We start from the raw sequence: 27,500 nt of genomic DNA, 5'->3' as shown, positions 1-27,500 counted from the left end.
ATTCACCAAAAACTACAGGGGACAGAACATAAATCCGGGGCGAATAGGTTAATAGGAGTAAACCCATTTTTTGCATAAAGAAAAAAATATAAGTTGCCCCAGATAAAATTGATTTCTTTATTGATATTTGTAAAAGAAAACTGCCCGTTGGTCATGGAAAACTATAGCAATGTCGGTGTTCAGTCATATGAGTGCATTTCTATTGTAAATAAGTGAACAAAATGATCGGATTCCTGGGTGGGGTTGTTATTTTCCATATTTATGGTACCTACGACCAGTGGTAACATCTTCAGGTTGCATTTTTTACTGGAAATACGGGTATCATTGGGTACTATCATCTTCACGTAAAATAATCAATATTTCACTTATTTTTCCAAAGTTCAAGTTTCTAACCATGGGGTGGCCTTCGTATTGAAGTGCTCTTTACAACGGAAATGACAAATCTCATATCAAAACAAATTTGCCAACGGTGGATGGTACTGACTGCTAAAGCTATTCCAAACTGAAATATTATTATCACTAGTTATATTTTTATTTTTTAACGTTAGTACTTCGTACTCGGGACACATATAGACCCCTACATAAACTATAGTACACTACCAGAGTCTCAATGGAAAGCATATTTCGTGTATAGAAATGTACACAGAACTCACATTTTTGATTAAGAAAATCTAAATATTTCTTCATAAATCATTGGAATTTTCATTTTTTCTGATATTGGTATAAAATTGTTTGGACATTCACAAACTCATATCTATGTGCAATGTCATTATCAAATGCCATATGCAAGATTGCGACAAACAAAAACCATACAGGTGTACCTGGCTCTAATTACCTATGTATGGAGTTTACCTGTTGGCGCTTATGCTCTTGCACCTCCCAAGAAATAAACTGGTTCTGGCTAACTCAATTTGACCCTTTACCCCCTGCCCCTAATTTGGGACGGTCCCTTTAACCCGATAGGCCACCCATATTGCCGTCATAACAAACCGCTTGATCTGCCTGTTATTGCTATTTATGTAGCGATGCACTAGTGTGTGTCAAGCAGGAAGTTCCACTACATTTAGCGGACTCCTGCTCCAAATGGCAGGATGGTTGTCAGAAATCACCAGTGTGTGACGCTGAGAGATTTCTAATACCGTCATCTAAGAGTTTGATGATGTGATTATATATATACACATTGATATTTATGTGATTTCATATTGCATGTGTATATATATTTAATTTTTCTGTTTTTGTTTATTTGTTTTACAGGACCTCCCCACACCCACTCCAATCCAGTGCCGCATCCCAGATGATCTCTTCAGTGACTTCATCATGGTGCTCGAATTTGTCAACGTTTTTGCAGAGCTGCTGGAACTGAAGGATGTGTATCCACAAGGCATTACCTTTGACATGCTGGAACATGCTCTTGTTGAGAAGGAAGTTGCAGGTACAGGTTCTTTGGATGTAGAACTATTTTGAAACTGAAATCTAATAGAAGAATAAGTTAATGATTATTAATATTATTATTATTATGAATTTGATATGTTTTGTTTATTTTCATTGTAACTTCAAATAATTTCATTTTCTGTCTGCATGTAAGTTAGAAAGCCAGAGTGATGTGATTTCGTGAAATTAATTCAACTCTTGTATTCCAAGGTGTGATGAATGACATTCTGCAGCTGCTACTCCAAGCCATCTTCACTCTACAGGAGGAGGAAGATGATGAAGTGGAGGCAGACAACACCTTAGAAGAAGGTGAGCTTGATTTTCCTTGTTATTGTTGTTGTTGTTATCATCATCATCATCATCATCATCATCATCATCATCATCATCATCATCATCATCATCATCATCATCATCATCATCATCATCATTATATGAATATATATATACACACACACACACACACACACACACACACACACACACACACACACACACACACACACACACACACACACACACACACACACACCTGTACCAACAGGATTTCCCTTATGAGTACCAGTTTGATTTTCCTAATTTTTATGCTGGTACCTACCTATATGTAAGCATTCACCAGTTTTCTGCCTCAGTTTTTGATTGGTTTGACTGCGTGAAGGTAAGTAAACAGGTTTAAGTGAATTAACCTTTTGAGGAATTATACAAGTTTAGAATATGGGGGTGAAGAGTCATCATGCTACATATGATATTCTGTAAGCTTGAAATTACCTTTTTGTTATTATTTACCTATTGAATCCAGGTGCCTTGTTACCTGCACATGGGCGTTAGGCTTTCTTGAGCAGCGATTCTTTCAGGTGTATGGCTTGTAGACCTGGCCCACACAAACACTTTTGTGCAGTGTCAAGACTTTGTAGTGTTGTTTTCTTTTTCCATAAGTCCCCCCCCCCCCCCCTCCATTTTCCAGGGTCTATATTTTTTATTTGATATATTTTATCAAGATGGTAATAGACTTTTTCTTGTGCAGACTCCATATCATCTCACACGGTAGTCTACAACAGTGCAGTAACACTAACAATAAGTAACATTTTTTAGAAATGTTTTCATAATATACAATTTTCTATAATACACCTGGCTCTGCTGTTCATGATGGTCAGGAATAGGCTCTTGACCATAGAAATAATGTCCTCCCTAGAGCCTGTGTTATTCTAGTTGCTGTTCATAGATCTTGCATTCCACACTCATTTACTGTTGGAAAAAGTGTATAAGCCCCTTCCTAAATGACCAAAGTCTGATCACCCTCTTAAGAGCTTTGTGTACTCATGGCAGGTATTTCTATCACCTCAGCCCTCAACCAAATTTTTTTTGTGATATAATCATTTCTCTATTGTCCTTATTACCCTTTTTTTTTTCTCTCTCTCTCTCTTTCTCCCTCCTGCTAACATCACTTTTTTTTTTTTTCTCTCTCCCACCCCAGTGATGGAAGTGGACACTGAGGACATCTCAATTCAGGAGGCAGTGCGTGTGGCCAACCGTGCTTCCACCTGGAGCCAGCAATACCATGGTGTGCCCCTTCAGAAGGCTCCGCTTGATGCCCTCACCCTCTCAGAAATCCTGCGCTTGCACATCCTGGCTTCGGGAGCCACTAGTGTAGCTAATGCCAGATGGAGGTACATTTAGAAAGAATTTCCCTATGATCCTGATGTATGCCAAAGGGATAGCAAAGATTTGGCTTTATGCATATTTGTACTGCAATATTATTATTTTATTATTGCCACTGTTCATATTATAATTGTTGTTGTGTTATTTATAATGATATTTTACCTCTATGTGGTATTATTACTATTGAACCATAATGTTCTGAAGGCAAAAGCTCTTAAAGTACTCTCAAAGGTAAAAATATTGTTATTTATTGTGGATATCACAAGTATTTTCAGGTTACATTAATCCTGTCATTCCCAAGATAATATTAGGTGATAAATTTACATAAAGCAAAAATAAATCATAGCTGTCTCCAAGTTAATAGAAAAGAGAATGTAAAATAGACTACATTCCTTTGTTTTTCCTCCTCCACCTCCTCTACCTCCCCCTCCTCCATCTCCTTCTCCATCTCCACCTCCTCCTCCTCCTCCTCCTCCATCTCCACCTCCACCATCTCCACCTCCACCATCTCCACCTCCACCTCCACCTCCACCTCCACCTCCTCCATCGTCTCTCCTTTCTTCCTCCCACTTCCCCTCTTCCCCCTCCCCTCCCCCCTCCCACTTCCCCTCTTCCCCCTCCCCTCCCCCTCCCCATCCCCCTCCCCTCCCCCTCCCCATCCCCCTCCCCTCCCCCCTCCCCATCCCCCTCCCCTCCCCCCTCCCCATCCTCCTCCCCTCCCCCCATCCCCTCCCTCCCCCCTCCCCATCCTCCTCCCCTCCCCCCTCCCCATCCTCCTCCCCTCCCCCCTCCCCATCCTCCTCCCCTCCCCCCTCCCCATCCTCCTCCCCTCCCCCCTCCCCATCCTCCTCCCCTCCCCCCTCCCCATCCTCCTCCCCTCCCCCCTCCCCATCCTCCTCCCCTCCCCCCTCCCCATCCTCCTCCCCTCCCCCCTCCCCATCCTCCTCCCCTCCCCCCTCCCCATCCTCCTCCTCCTCCTCCTCCTCCTCCTCCTCCTCCTCCTCCTCCTCCTCCTCCTCCTCCTCCCCCCCCCCCCCCTCCCCCCCCTCCCTCCCCTCTTCTCCCTCCTCCAAATCATTCTTCTCATTCCCTTCCTATTTTCTACTCTCCTCCTCATCCTCCTTTCTTTACCTACATCTTTGTTTCTCTTATTTGCTTAGTTTTTCCTCCCTCCCCCTACAGACATTTCAACCGTGGTGGCTTTAAGAACCGGGATGACCCAGGGCTGCAGTTCAAGTTGGAGGAACCAGCTATCATCAAGGCCCTAAACACGCAAGCAGTCTCCGATCTGCCTTTAGGTGTGTCATCCAAGAACGTACTTTATCTCTCTCTCTCTTTGTTTCTTGTGATTTTGCCAGTAGTTTATTTAGATTTTATTTCTTTTTTGATTTTCATGGTATTTCCCCACCCTCTCTAGTGGTCTGATGAAATTTGACATGCCAGTTTCTGATGATTGGTTAATTTGATATTAAAGACACAATTTTGAAGAAACAATTTGAGTTGTAACAAACAAATTTAAATTTTGTTGGCAAAAATACTGAAATCACTAGATAATACTGAACACGATTGTTTTAACAGTATTCAGTCCTTTACACCTCAAAAGGACAGAAATACGTAATTAAAGGCATGTAACAAATAAATAGAAAAATCAACTAAATACTGCCAGGGATGGCTTGTACGTAGAGGCTATGCCCATAGTGATTTTAGTTTATTATTTGTAATCACTCTTGGATGGTTCCACTAGTGCTTAGTCACCAATGAGTCAATCACTAGTCTGACCTATTGCAACATCCTTTTCCTTGATTTTTGGTAATTTTTTTATATATTATTATTGGTAATGTTGATATCAAAATGATTCTAATGTCAATAATAATGATAACAGCATAAATAGCATTAGAAGAAGAAGACTACTCACTGACTCCTAGGTGGCTGAGCAGTCGTGGAACCAATTATGTGTAGATACATTTCACAAAACAATATTTTAATTAGCATTATATTTTCCTGTTGGCCTTGGGTTAATGACAGTGCTGTGTTCCCACTAGACACTAAAATAAAGGGGGGAAGGGGAGTAAAAAAAAAAAGGAACAAAATAATGTAATGGTTAAAATTATTTTTGCCATTTCTTGCTGATTCTTGGTTACACCCATTTATTACAAATGTTGTTTATTATCTTTAATCCATCAGTGAGGGTATTAGAAATGTCTCAGTGCCATAGACTCTGGGGATTTCTGGCAACTGTCCGGCCGTTTGGAGTCCTCTACATGTAGTGGAACTTCCCGCTTGATGTGCTTTAGCGCATCGCCACGCATATAGCCATACCAGGCAGATCGAGCGGTTTATTATGATGGCTATACACGTGACCCGGCAGTAATGGGTTAAAGGGTGAAAATGCCAAGCTTAACCCTTTCCTTGTACAGACATTATAAGATACTGCTTGGTCTGCGGGGTACAGCTGTACGAGTGGTGACATGCCAGAGTGTGTGGAGTGGGAAGCTCTTCTCCATATAGCGGACTCACATGCCTAGTGTCTGGCCGTTCCCAGAAATCACCAGAGTTTATTACGCTCAGAGATTTCTGATACCCGTTGGCGTTGGGTTGAGGCAGAACTTTCGGTATTTCATTTCAGTAAACAGTTAAGAAAACTATTGAGGCATTACTTTAGAAATCAACAAGTGTATTTATATTTTGCTTGAATTGCCGTTATCTAATCTGTACTTTTTTTTTTCTAATCATAGCAAGCAAGCTGAAAATCCTCAGTCTCCTGGTTGGGCAAATTCTAACCTATGCTTCAGTTCGTGATGTCATTGATGACAACATAGATAAGTTGAAGGAAATGAAAAACAAGTTACGCATTCACCAGCTGACTCAGATAAAGAAGGAGAAGATTGAAAATGCTGCTCGGTAAGTGGTTCTCCCTTTGTTGAAAACTTCGAGATAAGAACTTTCAAATTTGCAATACTCCAGGTTGAAAGATGGTCAAAGTAAGTTCTTGCTAATAACTTACCATTCCAGATTGCAGGAGAAAAGGGAGAGAAAGCAAAAAGAGAGAGAGAGGCTGCTGAAGGAAGCTGAGAAAAAAGCAGCTGCTGCAGCCATGACGGGTGAGCCAGACAAACCTATCAAACTGGATGAGGATGATGAGGAAGAAGAGGAGGAAGAGGAGGAGGAGGAGGAAGATGAGGTAGTGAGGGCTGCTCGACTTCTTAAAGAAGAGAAGAATAAGGAGGCCAGGAGACAGGATTTCCTTAAGAGAGAGAGAGAACTGATGCAGCAGGTTAGTTGTGGTTCAGGGCAAACTTCTTTGTTTATGCAGGAGATAGCAGTACACCAGGAAGAAAATATTGATACAATTTATGATCTGTATTGCTTAAAACTAACAGAACAAAAGCCAGTTTTCTTTGTAACCTCCTCCTGAATTAGGTGTTTACTTCAGTTTCGTTGTTAAGTAGTCAGTTTATTTACACAGTTTGAATATAATATGTAAATACTATAAATGCTCAGTAATTTATCAGCATTCTTTAGACCTTCATCAGATTGTTTTCTAAATATTGCCAGTTATTTAGAGTAGAATGTATTCACAGTATGGGATGTGGCCATATGAGAAAGAAATTAAATATGAACAGGATGTAACAGCATAGTGAGAAGATTACATAGAATGTTCAAATATATTATCTTATGCTGTCATGATATCCAATTTCAGGTGCTGAACATGGCAAAGGGTGTGAGCATCACTCCACTTGGCCTAGACAGAGCTTACCGTCGTTACTGGATCTTTAATTCACTACCAGGTCTCTTTGTAGAGGACAATGAGCTACATCCTGGCACTTGTAGGCCAACACCCACACCTTACAACCCTCACTCTAACCTTGACATGACAGATGCTCTCCAGGATCTGTTCAGGGTCCAGGCTGAAAAGAATATTGAAATGATCAGTGCTGAGAAGGATGACAAGAACAACAGTGACAAGGAAAACGATGGCAGTGACAGCCCAGCCAAGCAAGGGAAAGCTTCGCCAAACAAGAAATTGCTGCAGACTCCTGATCAGAACCAGCACCCAGACCAGAATGAGGCTAAGAAGCAGCCTTCTGCAGAGGGAGTTGAATTCATTGAAAAGATGGAAGTAAATCCCCCACACTTGACAAATGGTGATGTGAAAATGGAATGTGAAGTAGACAGTGTGAACAGTGTGACGGTTAGTGATGATAATCACCCAGATGTATTTGGACTTTGCTGGGCTAATCCGAAGACATGCCCAGTGCACACAGAGAGAACTGATCGCCATTACTGGTACTTTTTCCATCGCTTGGAAGACTATCACCTTTTAATTGAGTCACTGAATGAGAGAGGCTATAGAGAAAACAAATTGAAAGTTAATTTAGAGTGCTATAAAACAACAATAGAAACCTCATTAAGAATGTGCCCAGTGTACAAACTTGACCCATCTCAGGTAAGTTCAGTTATTGTTTTATTGTATGGAAGGAGGAATTCAAATTATAATTATACAATCATATGTAAAGCTAATCTCTTAGAAGTTCTTTTGAGTTAGACATAGCGTTAATGTTGCTATTTGAAAATACTTGTTTGAATTTTCATAAAAGATTGTTTTTTGTGAAGGTGCTTTAATATGCTCTTGAATGGATTTTTTGAAAAACAAAGATATTCGTGAATATATGAACTCACAAAGATCTAACATGTGTTAGGGAGTTCATAAAGCAAATAAGAGGAGTGAGAAATACAGAAGACAAAACTGGAATGAAGAGGAAATGGGTTCACAAAAGATGTAGTTGCTATCTTAATCAGTTCACACCAGAAGTGCAGTCACCCAGTCTGTTGTGATTTTGTTTTATAAATTTTGTTCTGGCAGAGTGGCTCAACTAGCACTTTGTCACTAAGGGGTCTATTATTAGGACTACCTGATGTCATCACATACTCTATTCCTTAAATTTTGGGAGAGATTTTTTGTTATATATTACTTATATTTTTGATAATCCAAAGGTAATGGTAATGAAGGTAATGATGATTATAATTTCAATAATGATTCATAATAGTAATGGCAACAAATACCCCCCCCCAAAAAAAAAAAAAAAAAAAAAAAAATAGGTGAGATTGGGTAAATTTAGTAGGTCACTCCTTGGTGACAAAATATGATGTGAAGCCATTTATTTAGGGATGGGGGGGTGGGGGGGAATTTATGGGGAAAAACACTGCTTATACCTATTGCCAGTTTAACCAAACTGATTAAAAATGAGAAGTGCGAGAACCATGATATTTCTCTTGTCTTTGGAAGGCTATAACTCTTCAGTGATCCAGATAGGGCCTAACAAAAAAATAATTATTTGGTGTGTGGAATAGGCTTCAAGCATGCTTGCTATCTAGCGGAGTGCATCATGGCAAGAAGACAGGGTAGAAGTAACTGGAAAATTTACAACCCTTAACCCAATGCCGACGGGCATGGCATGTACTTACATACCATGCCCACTATGAGTTTACTTTGTTAATTGGTTTTACACATAGAGGCCTACACTTGTATTAAGTCACCAATGAGACCATTAGGAGTACTGCATGTCTTGCCCGTTTACCCTTTTCCTTGAATTACAAAAATATCTTATGTTATTTTGCTGTTACTAACATTTATAACATTATAGTAATTATTCTGTTTATAATAAAAATAACACCATCAATATTCATAGCATTAGTAAAAAATACATTTTACCCACCAATTCAAGGAAAGGTGAAATCGGGTAAAGTCACAAAGTCCACTGATTGACTCCTTTGTGGCTACGCACCAGCAGAGCCATCTATGTGCAGAAACATTTCACAAAAATATGAAAAATGAGCACATCATTTTCCCCATTTTTTATTCATTTTCCCCGGCGGCATGTGTTTAATGGATATATACATATAAGAAAGATAGGCTATTATAATATTTCAACAGATGATGGTAACAAACAGGGAAAATAAAAATACCAGTCTGTATTTATATAAGTATCTCTCTCTTGCAACAGTATAAATTGGTATTATGAGTTGGATGTATGTAAATACAACTATATTTAATATAAGGCATGAATGAGAAATCATTGTTTATTTATTTTTAAGAAAATTTTTAGAAGCTGAAAGAGGTAGTGAATGTCATTTTATGCTCATCCTCATATGATCAGTTGTTTGTCTTGTATCAGAGAATTTAAGCTTAAAACATTCTACAGGAACCAGAAATTGACCTCTCTATCCGCAAGTCAAATCGCAACATGACAACAAAGAAGGATAGTGATGTAAACCTAAACTTCCCACTGGGAACACCCATTGATGAGATACTCCAGCTAACTCTCCGAGACATGATCTTGGAAACAGAGGAGAAGATTCACATGGGGATGTTGGGGTCCCTCAGAGTGGAAGACAGAGACAAGTGGAGAACGGCTATAGAGCAAGGAAGTTATATCAGAGAGGCGGAATTAGACTGGGGAGGCCGCAAGCGTATCTCTTTGTTGAAGGTAAGGCTGTTGGGCATTAGTGCTGCTCTTCTTATTTTTGCTTTTTCTTTTTCTTTTTTGGTTTGTCCTTTTTTCTTTTATTAAGTTCATGCTATCCATGCAAACTATATCTTGTCACAAGTCATATCTCATAACTCTTTCTAGTTGTCATGCAGAACATTTTTATGTTTTCTTCTCTCTCTGGACCAGTCAAAGGTAAAATAAGAATTTAGAAACAGAAACCTGGTAGTAAGTACTCTTTTCCCATAGTTGGACCTTGGTATTGAAGTGGGAGAAGACGATGTAGAGGACCTCCTTGACGATGCGGCTGATATAGTTAAGGACTTGGCTCTGGCCATCTTACAACTTGGCCAGTCTGTTGATTCCAAGTATCTACAGCAGCCACTAGGTAAACAGCTATTCCAAATTATTCTTCATATTCCTTATTTTATTTCAATATGTCTCAGTGACTTCACTTGGAAAAAATTAAATATATACTGTAAAAATGTATTATCGTTTTATCTTAATTATTAGGTGAAACTGATAAGGCACGGAAGATCAGAGAACAGGCGGAGGAAAGAATGAGGAAGAAGAGCAAGAAAAGCATAAAGGAGGAAGGAGAAGGAGGAGAATCAGAAAGTGAGTCTGAGGAGGAAGAGGAAGACAAAGTTTCCCTACAAATCACAGACAATGCTCTTAGAACTCCCATGGAAAGGTGGGAGAAGTCTCTCATGACCAGCTCAAGCGTGTCTAAGGTCAGTGGATTGTCTTATTGTGAATGATAAGTAAATGTTTATCATTTATCATTTTGTGATTTCATTACAGCTATTGTATGCATCCATATTTTGGTTACTCATTAATTCAGAATATACACAATTGTTAGATTATTACAAATACAGGTAACTCCCATTGTCTGACTGCTCGATAACTGATATGCAAATATTTTTAACCATTCTGAGAGGCAACAGGTTTGATAAGGAGATCAGCATTTGTAACAGGGATACATATACCTTTTATTACTGTGCAGTAAGATAATGAGATGAGATGTACAAAGCACTGTTGTGCCTAATTTATAATAGATAATTTATCCTACCCTTTTTGGAGAGAATATTTTGTAAAATGATAGATTTCTACACAGTAAGAATAAATTCAAATAAAAATCATGTTGCTACAGCTTGTGCAAATGGAGGCATAAGAATAAACAGTGATTTACAAACCTCTCTTCCATCTTCAGGTGACCGTTTTCATTTACTGTGAGATGAGGTTGGAAGATGTCAGTAGTGACCAGTAAATATTTGGAACAGTTCTTTATTAAGATATTTTTCATAGGCACAAATCCTTGATAAAGACTAAGTATATGTTTTCTAATTCAAGTGCTGCCATTGTTGAATACAAGGCTAGAAAGTGGCTTACTTTGAGTTAGCTGGCATGGGAGTAAGAAATAGTAGGGCATGGGCTATGCAATAATACTCCCATCTTTAATGTGTTAAAATGTAATAATATTTCTTGTGTAATAAGCAAAACACATAAAAGTCACAGGTAGTGGTATATTTTCCAAATTTATTGAAATTGGATCAAGATTGTGGTCAAGAATGTAACCTTCCTATTGCTCATAGGAAACCATTTACAATGTTTCCCTTTTGGATAATGGAGTTACCAGTATTAGTGATAAGGTGAATGATTGATGTGTTTATTTCTAGGAAAGTATCATTACTCATGATAGTGATAAATTAATGAATGACAGATAATAATGTAATGATAATAATGATATTGATATATATTTTTTTTTATATTCAGGAGCTTGATTCAGAGTAATTAAATTAAAACAGATCTTAGATATTTGTTATTAATGTATTATTCATTTTTCCAGCTATGTCTACACTTTAGCACTCTTGACAATTCCATAACATGGTCGCGATCTGCTCTCAATGCTCGCTGTCGCATCTGCCGCAGAAAAGCAGATGCGGAAAATATGCTGTTGTGTGATGAATGTGACAAGGGTCACCATGTGTACTGTCTAAAACCTAAACTCAAGGTCTGTTTTCAATAGCATGTGATTGTTCTTGTTTGATTTGAATGAATTTTAGAATTTTTTTTTTTTATAGATGCACTTATTAATGCTTTATTTATACTTGACAGACCATACCCTCAGGCAACTGGTATTGTGATCACTGTAAGCCAAAAGAGAAGCCAAAGAGTCCTAAGAAGAAGAGACAGATATACAAGGACATCTCTGATGATGAGATGGACGAGGGGAAAACAAGTGATGAGGAGGAAAGGTACATTCCGGTCACTTTTTTTTATTCCTATTTTGTCAGATGATAAGATTATTAAAGGAGCCATAGAGGACAAGGAGAGGTACAAAAATAATCATGCTTTGTGGTCTACAGATTCAGTTTTACCATTTAGAGACTGGGTTTAAATTCGTGTACTTCTAATTTCAGTGATGTTGAGAATGAGGATGTGTGTTTTGTGTGCGAGAAACCTGGAACATTGATCTGCTGTGACACATGTCCCCTAGCCTACCACCAACAGTGTGCTGACCTAAGAACGGTGCCAAGAGGAAACTGGTCTTGTGCGACTTGTAAAAGTAATTTAAGATGTAAAGTTATCCAAAGAGTATCAAGTTTATTAGGTTTATTTTTAAATATATTTTTTATGTCAATACATGACAGTTGAGTGGTTTATAATGCTATTTGTTTTTTTCTTTTCATTACAGGTACTAAGGATAGTTCCCAAGATAAGAAGACAACCAAAGAAAATAAAAATTCAAAGGAAAATAGTAAAGCAAGCAAAGATAGCTTGAAGAACAGCAAAGAAAATAAAAACAGCAAAGATAATTCTAAAACCAGCAAAGATAGTTCCAAAACCAGCAAAGAGAATTCCAAGAACAGCAAAGAGAATTCCAAGAACAGCAAAGAGAATTCCAAGAACAGCAAAGAGAATTCCAAAAACAGCAAAGAGAATTCCAAAAACAGCAAAGATAACTCTAAAAACAGCAAAGAGAATTCCAAAACCAGCAGTTCCAAAAATAGTAAAGATAACTCCAAAAATAAAGAAAACAAGAACAAAAAGAATGCCAATGCCAAGAATAACAAGAGTGCCAAAGGTGCCAAGTATGCCAAGTCTTCGCCATCTCCCGATAAAAAGAGGAGGGGTGAGGGACCAGAAAATAGCCGCAGCACGAAGAAGCAGAAGTTGGAGGAACCTGAAGTTGGTAGGTTACAGTGCCATACCTGGTTGTTTGTGCTTAGAATACTCGTGTAGGATAAGCACCAGCTGAACGACAGAGAGAGGACAAATTTTTTTAAGTTTTGAGATTCTGTCTGTCCTTGTCTTGGATTTATTTTAATACCTTTAGAAATGCATATAATCTGTCATTTCATTTTGTTTATTTATCTATCTGAACATTTTTAAGTGATATATATAATTATTTTGATTGGGATATCTCCATCATGGTTTACTATGTAGAGATTATTCTAATTTATTTTTATATTGATTTCAGAATACACATCACCGAAGAGAAATAACAGAAGGTCACTTGTTGATGAAAACAGTGACTTCAATTCAGTGGCTTTGGAAACCTTATTGGATGAGCTGTTTAAGCACAAAATGAGCTGGCCATTCCACAAAGCTGTGTCAAAGAAGGAGGTAAGACTTGCTTATTAAAGTAAAGACCTTGTTTACTTTTTTTTTGTGTGTATTTGCAATATTGCCAGTTTATTAATGCTTGATAGTTTGGTAACTGCTAGTACTAGGTTTAATTTCAAAACCCATGATATTTCTTTGGTAATTCTTTTGATTTGTAAGTATAAAAAAAAACATTCTTCACTTAATGACTACAGATTTATGTACTGTCCCCTGAAGCTTTTTGTGAATTTTGTTACATATAGCTGGCTCCACATGTCCTCAGCCACCAAGGAGTCTAAGTAGGCCCTAGTGGCCATGCCTGATTTTCCCATTCCTTGAATGTGTTTCTCTTCCTAAAACTATTAATATTGATACTGTTATTATTCTGACTGATATGATTACATTGGTATTTAAATATAATACAAATGATGGTTTCCAAAAAAGGAGGAAAAGGGTAAACAGGTGGGATAATTAACTCTTAGGTGACTAAGTACTTGTAGAGCCGTCTGTGTGTAAAGACAATAGATTAACTTGTATTACAGTGGGTATGACCTGTATTCTTGCCTTTCATGTCCACTGGGTAGATAAAGCTTTTCCTAAACCAAAGCCTCCACCCCTCCCTCCCCACATAGTGTGTTTATTTTGTATATTGTGTGTATATTTTGGATTTTGTATATTGGATCAAAAAAAATCTCTGAAATGATGTATCACAGTTTAATGGCTTTTGATTTTTTGCAGGCTCCAGACTACTATGATGTTGTAAAGAAACCAATGGACTTTGGAAGGATCAGAGAAAAGCTAAATGGTCTGAAATACACAACAGATGACGAGTTCATAGCAGATGTCATGCTTGTTTTCCAAAACTGCCAGCAGTACAACATGCAGGATACTGATGAGTATAAAGCTGGCACAAAGCTCTCTAGCTACTTCATGAAGCGATTACAAGATCTGGGCTTAAATTACCGTGGGGAGCCCATGCAGGAAAACAAAAAGAGGAAGCGCTAAGTTTCATCCTTATTCAAGTGCACTTTACAATGGCAAGGAGATCCCTCCTTTTATTGTCTCTGGGTATAATGGTGATTTTAGTGAAAAGGTTCACAAAGTGAGATACTGTATTTTGATTGTTGCATTCGTGAAATACATATATTTTTTCATTAACTACTTGTATATTATCAGAACAAGTGAAGAATGCAGCAGGATTGCACAAACGACATTTTATTAATTAATTAGCAAATGTGAGCAAAATTAGTTTGTTCACATCAGCTTCCCTGCAAGCTGGCAAGATGTAGTTATATTTAAATAGTGAAAATGATCCACAGTATCATGTTGAAAAGTCAGCTGGCTTTGACCAGGTGATTGCATTTGTAAGTGCTTTGATAATAATGTTTATAACTTAGTTCAATTCATGGCATGACAAGTTGGCATTAGTAAGTTAGCTCATTTGTCATCAGGTTCAGAATTCGTGAGATCAATTATTGTCTCGCTAATTAACTTGAAATTGAGTATGGGTATTTGTCCTTACATTTGATGTAGGTACAGTAATACTTTTAGCCCTTTTAAAATATAAGGGAACCATGTTAAACATTGTGTTCAAGCATCAGGTATAATTTTTTGAGTTCGTTCATTCAGAAGGGACTCGAGCATAATAGGTGTTCTCATCCCAGTTAATATAGCTTTAGTACTCAATTTGTTAAGAAGACCTGTGGGATTTTGTCTTTCCCAAATATAATGTACAAAACTTTTGAGTTACAGGATTGCCATGAATACATCAGTAAAGGACTAGCTTTCTAGAATGTTTTATTTAAATTTTGACTGCTTGTAATAAAGGAAAGCACTTTTTTAATTTATTTTTTAAAAGTTGAACATTTTCCAAAATAATAATGGTTCTTTGTATATTTAGTATCATTTACCTATTAACACATGAATATTCACAGAAATACATATTTAGTATTACCTCTAAGGGATGTCCTACATTAAGCATAATTGGAAAACAGCAATCTGTACCAGTGTTCCCATGGGGCATAAGGGAATAATTATATGTGTTTTGCAGTCTCATGCCTGTTGTTGCTGTGGGGGTCTTGAGACGGAAACTGGGACCCTTGCTAGGGATGACCCCTTCCTTGGGCCTCATCCCTGATGCAACTAATTTTTCATTTCCTTATTTTCTCCCACCCCCCATCCTATACCTATTGTTTATGAAGGGGGGGGGGGGGCTTAGGAGAGAGACTGGGACCCAATGCTGGGATCACCCCTACCTTGGGACTCGCCCCTCAACTGGATTAATTTTATATGGTCTTTTCTTATCATTTCCATTTCTTTCTCTTCTCCAACCCTTTCTTTTATCCTCTTCTTAAGGTGTGAGAGCCATGTTGAAAGCATGAAAGGCTGATTTTGTGCCAGTTATACCATGGGCATGGTATTCCCCAGTTTAGTTGTCTATCCCTTACCCCTCTGTGCAATAACTCTACTCCAGGTTTACCATGGCCAGTAGTGAAGATTTTACACCTTTGCGAGGGGCATTGAGGCTTGCCCCTTTATCAGTGAGCCCCACATTCAATTCCCCCAATTCCACAAACCCGGGCACTCCTTTGTCCATGACTCTGAACACTCCTACTCCTACGCCCTCCTCGTTAGCTACTGTCACCTCGGTCCAGATCAAACCATCCACCCAGGTCATTACTCAACCTCTAGTAAACAATCGTCCTCTCCCAGCAGCCTCTACTTCATCTCCTCCTCCATAACTTTCTTCATCTACTGCCCCCTTCTCCCTTATTATTACCTGCAACTTTTTTGTCCACCTTTCTGCATTACTACCTCTTGCAACACTACTCCCTCTTCCACACGCCCTCGTCCTTCTACTACCCCCACTTCTACAAACCTTTTGAATGTTTGTTTAGCTCAGCTAAATGGGATAGATTTACTGTAATCCCCTCTGTTCAAAACTTGCTACTCACGTCCGAAATCGACGCAAACCCTTCATCCATAAATTTTACTACTCCCACTCCCTCTACACTGCTCATGTTTATCATATCCTTTCTTCAACCCATCCATTATCTGCCTCCAAGAGACTTCTTACACACCCTGCTATACCAATCACCATTTTGTCTCTTCCTCCCACTCCCTTCATGTCTCGTTTATAGTTAATGGCATTGTCTCAGTTCTAACACGAGAATCCCGGTCATTACTGTATGCTGATGATTTAACCATCTTCGCCTCTGGCACATCCATATCAACTCTCCGCCAATTCCTTCAGTCTGCAATATCATAAGTATCGTCCTGGGCCACTAACCATGACTTTCGCTTTTCTACCTCCAAATCTTTCTCCATCCCTTTCTCTCGCGTGTGTAGGTTCCAATCTCCACACGTCTTGTAAGGTGCTCCACTCCAAAACTCTCCTCCATCTTCATGTTACCTTGATCCTCTCCACTCTTGATTATGGGTGCCATATCTACTCCTCTGCCTCTACCTCCCTTCTTGCTCTTCTTGATACAATCCCCCACTGCGGTCTTGCTTAGCCCTAGGCACATGCTATCACGCTCTTGCCGTACCCTTCTCTCTCTCCGATGCTATGCTCGCTTCAACCAACTTTCCCTCGCCAAACTGACTATCCCACGATCCCTGATTCCTACCTTTGTTTCCTCTCCACGTTTACCTATTCCTTTCTCCAGTCGCATGGATACCCTCCTCTCCCCAACTCCGACCTCTTTCGTTTTCCATGACTTATACTTTACCCCGGTATTTGTTCCTCTGTTTTCCCTGACCCCCAAAAAATCGGATATCCCCCCTTTTGACCTCCTCGCTCATTTCCTTAACAATGTCTTCACTCATTCCTCCAGTATTCATGTTTACACTGGATAGCTCCAAATCTACCTCAGGTGCTGGTTTCGCAGTAACCTTCCCAACTTGTAGTTTCAAATACCCCCTCCCTCCTGAATCCAGTGCTCTTACATCAGAACTGTATGCACTTCCTTTTGCGTTAAAACACATAGATTTGCTCCCTTTTTCCTCTTTCATTATTTTACTAACTCCCGTACCTCATTATTTCTCAAAACGTCTATGCACACGACCAACCCCCTTGTCTGTAACATTCAGAACTGGTTGTTCTACCTACGCCACAACTCTTTATCAGATTTTGCTAGGTGCCCAGCCACGTTTGAATTCCCATCAATGAACAGACTCTAGCACGCTCCGCCGCTATGTCCACATCACACCAAACACATTTCTCACGTATTCCTGCCATGGATTATTACCCCCACTTTAAGACCTTCCTTTACACCCGATGGCAATCTCACTGGTCAAGCCTTAGTACTAATAAATTACATACTGTAATACTGTCAATCTCCTCCTTGGCAGTTCCATTTCATCGGAACAGACGTTGGGAGAAAGCTCTCGCCCGCTTACGTATTAACCACACCCGTCTAACACACCCCTATCAGATGTCACGTTCTGATCCGCCCCTATGTTCCCTATGTAATGTTCCTTTTTCAGATCCACACATTCTGTTCTGTCTACGCCTTACTGCAGCCCGTACCTCTCCTTTCAGACATCCTTACGGAATCCCACACTTTCTGCTTTGGCAATCTATTCTTCCTCAAACGCATACACATCCTTCGCTTGATCTAACCCCCGTGATTTAATACTACCTTAACACATTCACTCATCAACTCCTTTAGCCATCTTTAACCTTCCCATTACTACTCAAGTTTATTAACGTATAGCAACTAACTACTAACTCAACTCTCTTCACTACCCTTTACTCTATCTTCCTATAGTGCGACATGACCTTAGATGTCTTGCACATTAATTTTGCTTTTAACCATAGACCATTAACTGATGGCCCCAAATTCATTTCGGTGCTGGTATATACATAAATGTTTATGTATATACATGTATAAGTATAAACATATATGTATATGTATATACATGTACGTATATGTACATGCATATATTTATACACATACATATACAGATATATACATATATATACATATATATACATATATATACATATATATACATATATACATATATACATATACATATATACATATATACACATAAACATATACAGATATATATATATATATATATATATACATACATACATATATACACACATATACATACATACATATACATAAATACATATACATATATGTATATACATATGCATATACGTATATACATATGCATATATGTATATACATATGCATATACGTATATACATATGCATATACGTATATACATATGCATTTATGTATATTCATTTACATACATGTCTATGTATATACATATATGTATATATATAAATATATGAACATGTCAGAAAAAACTCTTTACCCTTTACTCAACTATGAAAAATCGACGAAGTGTTGTGGAATACCGAGGCAAGCCGGTTAGCACCGGAATCCAACGAAAATAGGTTTGGGATACTGTAACATCATTATGTATGTGCTGGAGTCATTAAACACAAAAGTAAAACGTAAGTTTGATTATCTGTATACGAAATAAAAAAGGTAATACCATAAAATCGAGTGGCAACACATGCGCTGTCAAAAAAAGACAGAAAAGACAAACGCGATTAAGAAACTAATGTCGCTGACAGAGGAACATTCTCGTTGAAGTTTATATTTTCCACATCTATTTAGAACTAAGGAAGGGATGGTTATCTGTTGAAGCTCAAAAAAAGCAAAACAAAATAAAAAAGGTGTTGTAGAGAGTCTTTAGATTTCTTTAGATGTCTACACATATTTACGCTCTGTTTTGGATATGAGCGAAAACAAGAGCTGTATCAAAGGGTGAAATCTTTCCTACAGTCTCCATTTTCTATGATTTCATGCTTATCCCTCCTGGGAAATGAGAGGCAAGTCGAATTCAATTTTGTCCCATTATTTATGTGTACGAAACATTTAGGGACTTTTTTTTTCGCACAATGCCTATATCAAAATTATGTTGTTTTTACATATGGAAAAGTCGAAATCTGGTATCCACCTTTTCGTATTTTTCTTGATTCATCAGATGAGCAGTCATGTCTTCCAATGTTATTTTCCATGTTTATTGCTGTGTAACCCTTTGGGATGTTTAATGAAGGTTAACTGTTAGCAGAATTTCTTTATAATGATATATGTGTGCTTTAATATTAGAGCGTGTTGATTAGAAGGAAATAATGCAGGTTTATAATTTCAATAATGTGTATGCACTCTCCCTGCAGCCAAAACCGCCTCCAAACCATCGTGCCTCTAGTTCAGTCGCCCTCTTTTGCCCTTCATCGCTGCGTAGCCGTTCCCATGCAATCTGGATGAGACCAAATCGAATGCGATGACTGTCCGAATGTGTTCGATGGATAGCAACTCTGGTGATTTAAGCAAAAGTGGCAACACACAATCTCGGAAGCCACCCTCTCCCTACATTTGTTGTGTGAATGGGTCTCTTATCCTAAACTAGAAGATATACTTTTTCTGCATTTGTCAACATGAATACAAAAAGCATCACGCCAGGCTGGCGGCCGCCGGGACCCAGCTGGGATTGGGGGTAACCCCCCCTCCCCACCCGAGTCCCAGCGGCCGCTAACCCAGAGGGACCCACAGCCCGCCGTACTTGCTGGGTAGGAGGGACTTTAGCCCTCCCCCCAGCGTCAACAACTATATTGGTCGTTGCCAGTGGTTATCTCGGGGGGGGGGGGGGGGCCGACTGGCAAGGCCTGCCTCCCCACAGCCGCCCATTAACCCCAGGGGGCGCGGGGGACAGGAGTTAGTACGAAGCCAGGGCGTATCCACACGCCGGTGGGCCATAGCTCCGTAACTTTAGGGCCTCCTGCTGCTCCAAGAGCCTCCACAGTTCAGCCTAGGACCGCAAGGTACCTAGTTTCCATGGGTGGCCACGAGGAGGCACTGTAGAAGTATTGATGATGGAGAGGCTATGAGCTGGCAGGGGAGTCTTATGCATAGCTGCTCCCTTTTTCGCACCAGGCTAGCCAGCGGTGGCAGCTGAAAGCGGGAAGGCATGCAAGCACTTAACGCTAACTAGGCTACCACACCATCGCTTCCCATCATCCCGAGCATGAAGCACCCACCCATATATATATAACACAAATATATATATATATATATATTTGTGTGTATACATATATGTATACACACAATGCGCGCGCTCGCATACACACACACATATATATATATATATATACACCTATATATGTGTATATTATGTATACATATGTATGTATATATAAGTAAATATATATTATATACATACATATATTTATAACACACACACACACACACACACACACACACACACACACACACGCGCGCGCGCGCGCGCGCACATATATATACATATACATATATGTATATATATATATATATATATATATATATATATATCACACACACACCTTGTTTTCACGTCCCTGCCAGCACAAACCGCTGTGCCTACCATCTATGTACACCAGGTCCGTAAGCTACAGCAGCGCCGAACTAAAAGGTCGGTTACTCACATTGACCTTCCCATGGGTAGTGTGAAAGAATTTGCACCTGAGCTGTCCGTTCCCCTCGCCTTCTTCAATGCACCACTGCAACAGGCCCGCTAACCTGGACCAGACCCACCCCGTGTCCATCAACCCCGTCCCCAGCTTCGTGTGCGAAAGCTTTGTCACGGACTGGGTATATGCTGACCTCCACGGCAGCCTCGACCCACAGCAGTATGGAAATATTAAGGCAAGTTCCACCACCCACTATCTAGTTAATTTCTTCCATTTCATCTATAGCCCCATCGCAAGACGCAAAACATCCGTAGCAGCAGTGCTCGTGGACCTAAGCAAGGCGTTCGACCTTGTAGATCACATCATCGTCAGAAAAGTCGCAGCGATGAGGCACCGAGGGAATAGTGTCATGGCTCGCGGATTTCCTCTCTGGGCGCCGCCAGGCCGTGTGCCTACAGAGCGCCACTTCCTCCGTCTTGCCGCTTTCTTGCTCTTCTGTTTCTTTGTCCTCATCAACGACGCATTGCATGACACCCCCTACAGGTGGTAATACGTCGACGATTCCACATTCGCAGCAGCCGCCGACAACACCCGCGCTGACTACCAGCCACTCCAAACTACTCTTAGCAACCTCCTCGCGTGGACCACCGGCAACCATGTCACTGTTAAACAAGCAGAAGACCGTCGCCATGCACTTCGACCTCGCCAACAACCCCAACTCGCCCCCTCACTCACTCAGGGCGACCACTTGCTGGACGTGGTGACCACCACCAGGTTGGTCGGGGCCATCATCGACAACGAGCTCTCATGGGACCACCACATCGCCGCCATAGTCTAATCAGCCTCATATAGACTCTATATGCTCTGCCGATTGAACTCACTTGGCCTTCCTATATCAGAATTATCCACGATCTTCAAAATGCCCAGACTCACGTACGCATCACCCGCCTCATCAACACACAACTAAATATGCAAGAAAAAGTCCAAAAGAGAGCAGTCAAAATCATTCTTGGACCTCGACTCTCCTGGCCCCGCAACCCTAAAGGACCTCCTCACATGCAACCTCCTCAAGTTAGGCGAGCACGTGCTGGGCAGCCCCGCCACTGCCCCCCCCCCCCCCCCCCCCCGCCCCGCCATGCCTCCCGCAACAACAATTTGCTCCCCATCCGGTCTCGCACTGACGGCCACAAAACTAGCCCCATTCCAACAGTTATAAAGTTTATTAACAACAAATAAGATGAATCCTTCTAGAACTGTATATATTGTAAATAGAAGTATGTAAATCTATATGTTTATCATGCATATCATACACATTAACTCAGCTGAATTTACTTTTCGTATCACATGATTGCTCACTTCTTGTCAGCACCTTTAAGTATTTTCCTCTCTGCACTTTTTCAGTCTCATGGCAGCCGGTATGAATAAACCGTAAAAAAAAAAAGAATATATATATATAGATATACATATATGTATATGAATATGTGTATACATATGTATGTATACGTATATGTATTTATATATACATATATACACACCTGTATATATATATATATATATATATATATATATATATATACACACACATTTTTTTTCCGTAATAGGTTCGCCACTCAGGCGTCGTATCATAAGTATGAAGAAGTAGACTAACTAAGTCGTGAAGAATTTCATATCTATTAAACGTTTCGAAGGCAAAACTAGAGCTTCATCATACGTACTGTCAAAAAGAACCAATGTAAAAGTCAGTTAGACAAAAATAATTACAAATGTTTGGTTCTGAACCTTAATTATAGATACGCAAAAGTAAACAAGAACAATATATACATGGACATAATGAAAACATAAGATAATCATACATTAAGACATGTAAATTAAATAAAATAACATAACCCCCCCAAAAAAACAAAAAAACTATAACCAGCAATATGGTAAACTAATCAAAGTGGATGTTGGTTGAGAGGGAAGGCCTATTGGATGAACAAGGTTGTTGCGGTGGTTGTGTTGTTTAGTTCTGTACATGTAAGGATTCCGAGAAGATAAGGTCTAGGCGAGAGGAGTGAAGTTGAGTGTTCTCTTATTGCCGAGAAAGATGGCTTGCTCAGCGGAAGGCCAGTCCTGGAGGATTTGCCTTTGTGTTCGAGGATGCGGTGTCGTAACCATCGTGAGGCAGATTCCACATACCGAGCTTGGGAGCAAGGACAGGTAAATAAGTTATATCTCAAAGGTTGTTTTAGAAATTTAGCTATATTGTTGAAGACATATGTGAATTTCAGTTGAGGGTAATTATTTCGTGAGAGTGATTTTAGTTGCTTCCTGATTTTAATACTTAAACTACACATATAAGGTAGTTTAATATACCTTTTGTCTTTTTTAACTGTAGGAACAGTGAGTTGTTTGATAATATCTTAGAAAATAATTTTATCAACTAAAAACAATGGGTACCCATTAGTTGTAAAGAATTCTTAGAAAAAAAAAATCATGAAAAGTTGTCCAGTTGAGTGATTAGAGTTTTGATGCTGTTAATTTTGTATAAATATTAATGTAGCTAAGGAAGTAAAGTCCGAGGCCAATGAGTGTTGGCTTTCGGTAAATGCTTGTGTGGAAGGTGCCATTGTCATAGGTGATTAACGTGTCCAAAAATGGTAATTGATTGTTTTCCGGCATCTCATGGGTAAATTTGATGCTTAGGTGTTTTGAGATGAGATATTTCATAAACCTAACATTCCTCTAAAACCCATTATTTTTTTGACTGGTAGTTTTAACTATAACTGCAAAATTTATGGTTCCTATCATATGCATGTACATATACATATACATATACATGTATATGTATATGTATTATTAACACATACTCGTGCACACACACACACACACACACACACACACACACACACACACACACACACACACACACACACACACACACACACACACACAAACACTCTCACACAAACACTCTCACACACACACACACACACACATATATATATATATCTATATCTGTCTATCTATCTATCTATCTATCTGCATATATATATATATATATATATGAGTGTGTGTGTGTATGCATATGGATACACATATGTGTGCGTGTGAATTCATCTATATATATATATATATATATATATATACATATGTATATATACACATACATATATACGCATATATACATACACACTCACATAATAAACATACTCATAGACATATATACAAGATGGGAAAGGTGATATCATTCCATCCCTATGCTAATTCTATGTCCATAAATGATGCTTATTCATATTCAGAGCTGATTAATTATGCGTACGCCGTGATTTTTCATATATATCCAATTTCGCTTTAATGACATAATCCAACACAAGCAGGAAGAATTAATGAGTGGCTAAAGAGGAACACTAATTATGACATCGTGAGTTGTTTTCCCTTTAATATTTCTAGTTCCAGAAAATGCCTAGGCTTGTTTTTTTTATTGTTATTAGTATCGTTATTATTAGAATTACACTTATTGTTATTATTATCATTATAATTATTATTATCATCATCATTATCATCATCATCATCATCATCATCATCATCATCATCATCATCATCATCATCATCATCATCATCATCATCATCATCATCATCATCATCATTATTATTGTTACTATTATTATTTTTATAATAATTATTATTAGTATTATTATTACTGTTAATATCATTGTTATTATTGTTATGGATATCATCATCGTAATAATGATTATGATAACATTAATAACGATTATTATTTTTATCATAATAGTTATTATCATCATCATCATTATTATTATCACGATCGTTATCATTATTTTTGTCACTGTCATCAATGTTATTGTTGTTATTATCTTTACCGTTATTATTATTAGTGTTGTTATCATTGTTGTTACTATAAATATTATTGTGTTTCATTATCATTGTTGTTACTATAAATATTACTGTGTTTCATTATCATTGTCATTATCATTATTATAAATATAAATTTATTATTATTATCTGTATCACTATCATGATGACGATGATTACTAATATTACTATTACTGTTATCTTATTGGGGAAGTTGGCCTTTCGAGAGATAAACCCACGGGCAGTGAATCATATAAATGGCTATCATGGGGTCAGGGGTATTGCCCCTCTTACCCAGCAAGTGAGGCGGGCTGTGGGCTACGTTGGGAGGGAGACTGCTATAGCTCGTTTTCCTGCCTTTCGGTACAGACAGTCCTGGGTGTAGGACGGTGGGACGACCTAGGAAGTTGTAGCTTTGGTAGATCGGCTGGATCTGTTGTGAGGAGTTAGAGATAGGCTTAGGACATGAGGGACCCTCGTGGCTGGAAGTAAAGGGTGGATGCGGATCATAATTATTATTACATTTATTATTATCATGATTGTTATTACATTATCATTATTATCATAATTGTTAATACATTATTATTGTTATCATAATTATTAATTTATTATTATTATTATTATCTTTATTTTCTTTATTGCTAATAGTGATTATAATGATAATTATAGCAACAGTAAAAGTAATAATGATAATAAATATTGTTATTGTTGCTGAGCCAGCACGAGGACCATAGAGTAAAGCTAGCAATATCAGGGCACTGAGGATGTGTAACTTAGGCCTACATAGTTACCAGCATCTTCTGACCATCTACTGACTTTCTGGTCTGATAGCCTAGAATCATGAACTACACTACCGAGGCATGTAAACCTCTGTGACTTCAAGCACATAACAACTGAACAGATTCTTGTCGTAGGCTCCCAAAGTCCCAGTTCTTGGTATTTGTCTGAGAGCCCTCAAGACCAAAGGGCTTTGCTTCCTTGGCAAATGCATCTAGGGTTACACTAGGGTTTCCAGAGACTCTAAACAGCAGCATTGCCAACAAAATCAAGATTGGTAACCTTAACATTGCCCAGTGCTGCTCCACAATTACTTTGGATGGTAACTCTATCAGTTATCAGCCCATGCAAGTTTTAAAAAGTTTTGGTGCAAGTGTACAACCTTGTCTCACTCCTGAGTTAAGAGAGAAGTTCGATAGGCCTCCACCACATTTTACAGCACTTTCAATACCAGTAAGCAGGCTTGCATTAATCTAATAATCCTTGTTGGAATTCTCATCTGTTTCGGGATCTTCCAATGTGATTTACTGAGGTGAACGCCTTCTTGAGGTCGTTATAGGCTATGAGCAGGCCACGCCCGAACTCATGACAGCATGCTAAAATAATTTGAAACATCAGTTGATTATGGTCTAATCAGGAGTGAATCCAGATTTCTCCAACCTCTGGTGCCTCAGTAGGCGATCTCTAATACATAACAGAAGGTGAGCTGAGTAGTGTGATGCCTCGGTGACTGTCACAGTCACATTGTTTCCCTTTCTGATCCCAGAGAGTTCTGTCCACGCCTCCTCAGCAGGTCCACAGGAATGTTACTGGACTGCCAGATGGCAGCCAGGACAGCATACAAACCCTTCTTCATACATATACGTGTGGAAGATCGCCATATTACTCTTCGTCAGCTAGCCCAAGATGTTAAGATTAGTGTTGGGTCAGTTGGCAAGATCATTCAAGACCATCTGCATATGCAAAAGTTGTCTGCTTGATGGGTTCCCAGGCTACTTACAACTTCCCAAAAGCAGGGACAAGTCCATTGTTCCAAGGCTTTTTGAGCCATGTGCCAAGAAAACCAGGACATTTTTGATGGACTAATTATGGAGGGTAAAACTTAGGTCCATCATTATGGTACAGAAACTAAGGCTCACTTTGACTCACCACTTCCCAGAAAGGTATGTGTCACACACTTGTCAGGGAAGATCATGCGCAGTCTTTTGGGACTAGTGTAGTGATGATAGATTTACTGGCAAAAAGTACTACAATTACAGGAGCTTACTATGCTTCACTGCTACTGACATTCCAGGAAGCTATCAAAACCAAGAGGCATGGAATACTGACCAAAGGTGTCCGCCACCTATAAGACAACGCCCCTACTCACAACTCTCACATTGCTCAGATGGAAGCATGGTCCTGTGGCTGACATCCTTCCTCATCTTCCTTACACTCCTGACCTTGCATCATCTGACTTTCACTACTTTTCGTCCATGAAGTAATATTTGAAGGGGAAGTGTTTTCAAGATGATGAGAAACTGATTTCTGAAGTCATTAGATGGCCTCAAACGCAATATGCAGACTTCTACAAGTCTCCTAGGATAAGCAGAAGCAGGTCAAGGGAATCTTTACAACACTTTCACTACCAGTATACAGGTTTGCCATTAATCCAATAATCCTTGTTGGAATTCCTCTTAGTTTTAAGATCTCCCAAAGTGATTCGCAATACACCGTATCAAACGCCCTCTTGAGGTCCATGTAAGCTGCATACAACCCACGACCGAACTCACGTCGGCGCTCTACAACGAGTCGAAGCGCCAGGGTACGGTCTACTGTGGACTTACCAAGAGTGAATCCAGATTGCTCTGGCCTTTGGTGCTTCAGTAGGTGGTCTCTGATACGTCTCAGAAGAATATATATATATATATATATATATAGAGAGAGAGAGAGAGATGTATATACATATATATGTATATACATATATATACATATACATATATGTATATATATGTATATATATGTAAATATATATATATATATATATGTATATGTATTTATATAAATATATATATACACATATACATATATACACAAACACACATGTATATGTATATATATATACATATACATATACATATATATACATATACATATATATACATATACATATATATACATATACATATATATATATATATATATATATATATATATGTATA

The 27,500-nt window shown here is 38.9% G+C and overlaps 1 protein-coding gene and 1 long non-coding RNA gene across 3 annotated transcripts in view; one reads left to right on the top strand and one right to left on the bottom strand.

Annotated features, from left to right (window-relative positions):
• Positions 1–15,077, top strand: part of LOC125047434 (bromodomain adjacent to zinc finger domain protein 1A-like) — a 25,469-nt gene extending 10,392 nt beyond the window's left edge. The window contains exons 8-23 of one of the 2 annotated variants that reach the window (XM_047645644.1): positions 1,255–1,432; positions 1,642–1,740; positions 2,903–3,095; positions 4,270–4,385; positions 5,823–5,988; positions 6,100–6,361; positions 6,788–7,534; positions 9,291–9,575; positions 9,825–9,963; positions 10,089–10,309; positions 11,425–11,589; positions 11,694–11,833; positions 11,999–12,144; positions 12,274–12,771; positions 13,060–13,205; positions 13,923–15,077. In XM_047645644.1, the coding sequence (XP_047501600.1) occupies positions 1,255–1,432; positions 1,642–1,740; positions 2,903–3,095; positions 4,270–4,385; positions 5,823–5,988; positions 6,100–6,361; positions 6,788–7,534; positions 9,291–9,575; positions 9,825–9,963; positions 10,089–10,309; positions 11,425–11,589; positions 11,694–11,833; positions 11,999–12,144; positions 12,274–12,771; positions 13,060–13,205; positions 13,923–14,189 (3,768 nt within the window). In that variant the 3' untranslated portion in view covers positions 14,190–15,077. Of the gene's footprint in view, positions 1–1,254; positions 1,433–1,641; positions 1,741–2,902; positions 3,096–4,269; positions 4,386–5,822; positions 5,989–6,099; positions 6,362–6,787; positions 7,535–9,290; positions 9,576–9,824; positions 9,964–10,088; positions 10,310–11,424; positions 11,590–11,693; positions 11,834–11,998; positions 12,157–12,273; positions 12,772–13,059; positions 13,206–13,922 lie in introns of both variants that reach the window. The other variant, XM_047645639.1, reaches the window with a different exon arrangement.
• A 7,293-nt stretch (positions 15,078–22,370) lies between these two features.
• The window catches only part of LOC125025156, a 6,968-nt gene continuing 1,838 nt past the window's right edge, over positions 22,371–27,500 (bottom strand). Inside the window, exons 2-3 of the long non-coding RNA XR_007114887.1 lie at positions 24,817–24,955; positions 22,371–22,849 (exon numbers count right to left, since the gene is read on the bottom strand). This is a non-coding gene — a long non-coding RNA (uncharacterized LOC125025156). The remainder of the gene's footprint in view (positions 22,850–24,816; positions 24,956–27,500) is intronic.

The sequence above is a fragment of the Penaeus chinensis genome, chromosome 4 (assembly GCF_019202785.1).
Source record: "Penaeus chinensis breed Huanghai No. 1 chromosome 4, ASM1920278v2, whole genome shotgun sequence".
NCBI lineage: Eukaryota > Metazoa > Arthropoda > Malacostraca > Decapoda > Penaeidae > Penaeus > Penaeus chinensis.
Note: the sequence above shows the minus strand (reverse complement) of the source record. Positions and strands in the feature narration are given on the sequence as shown.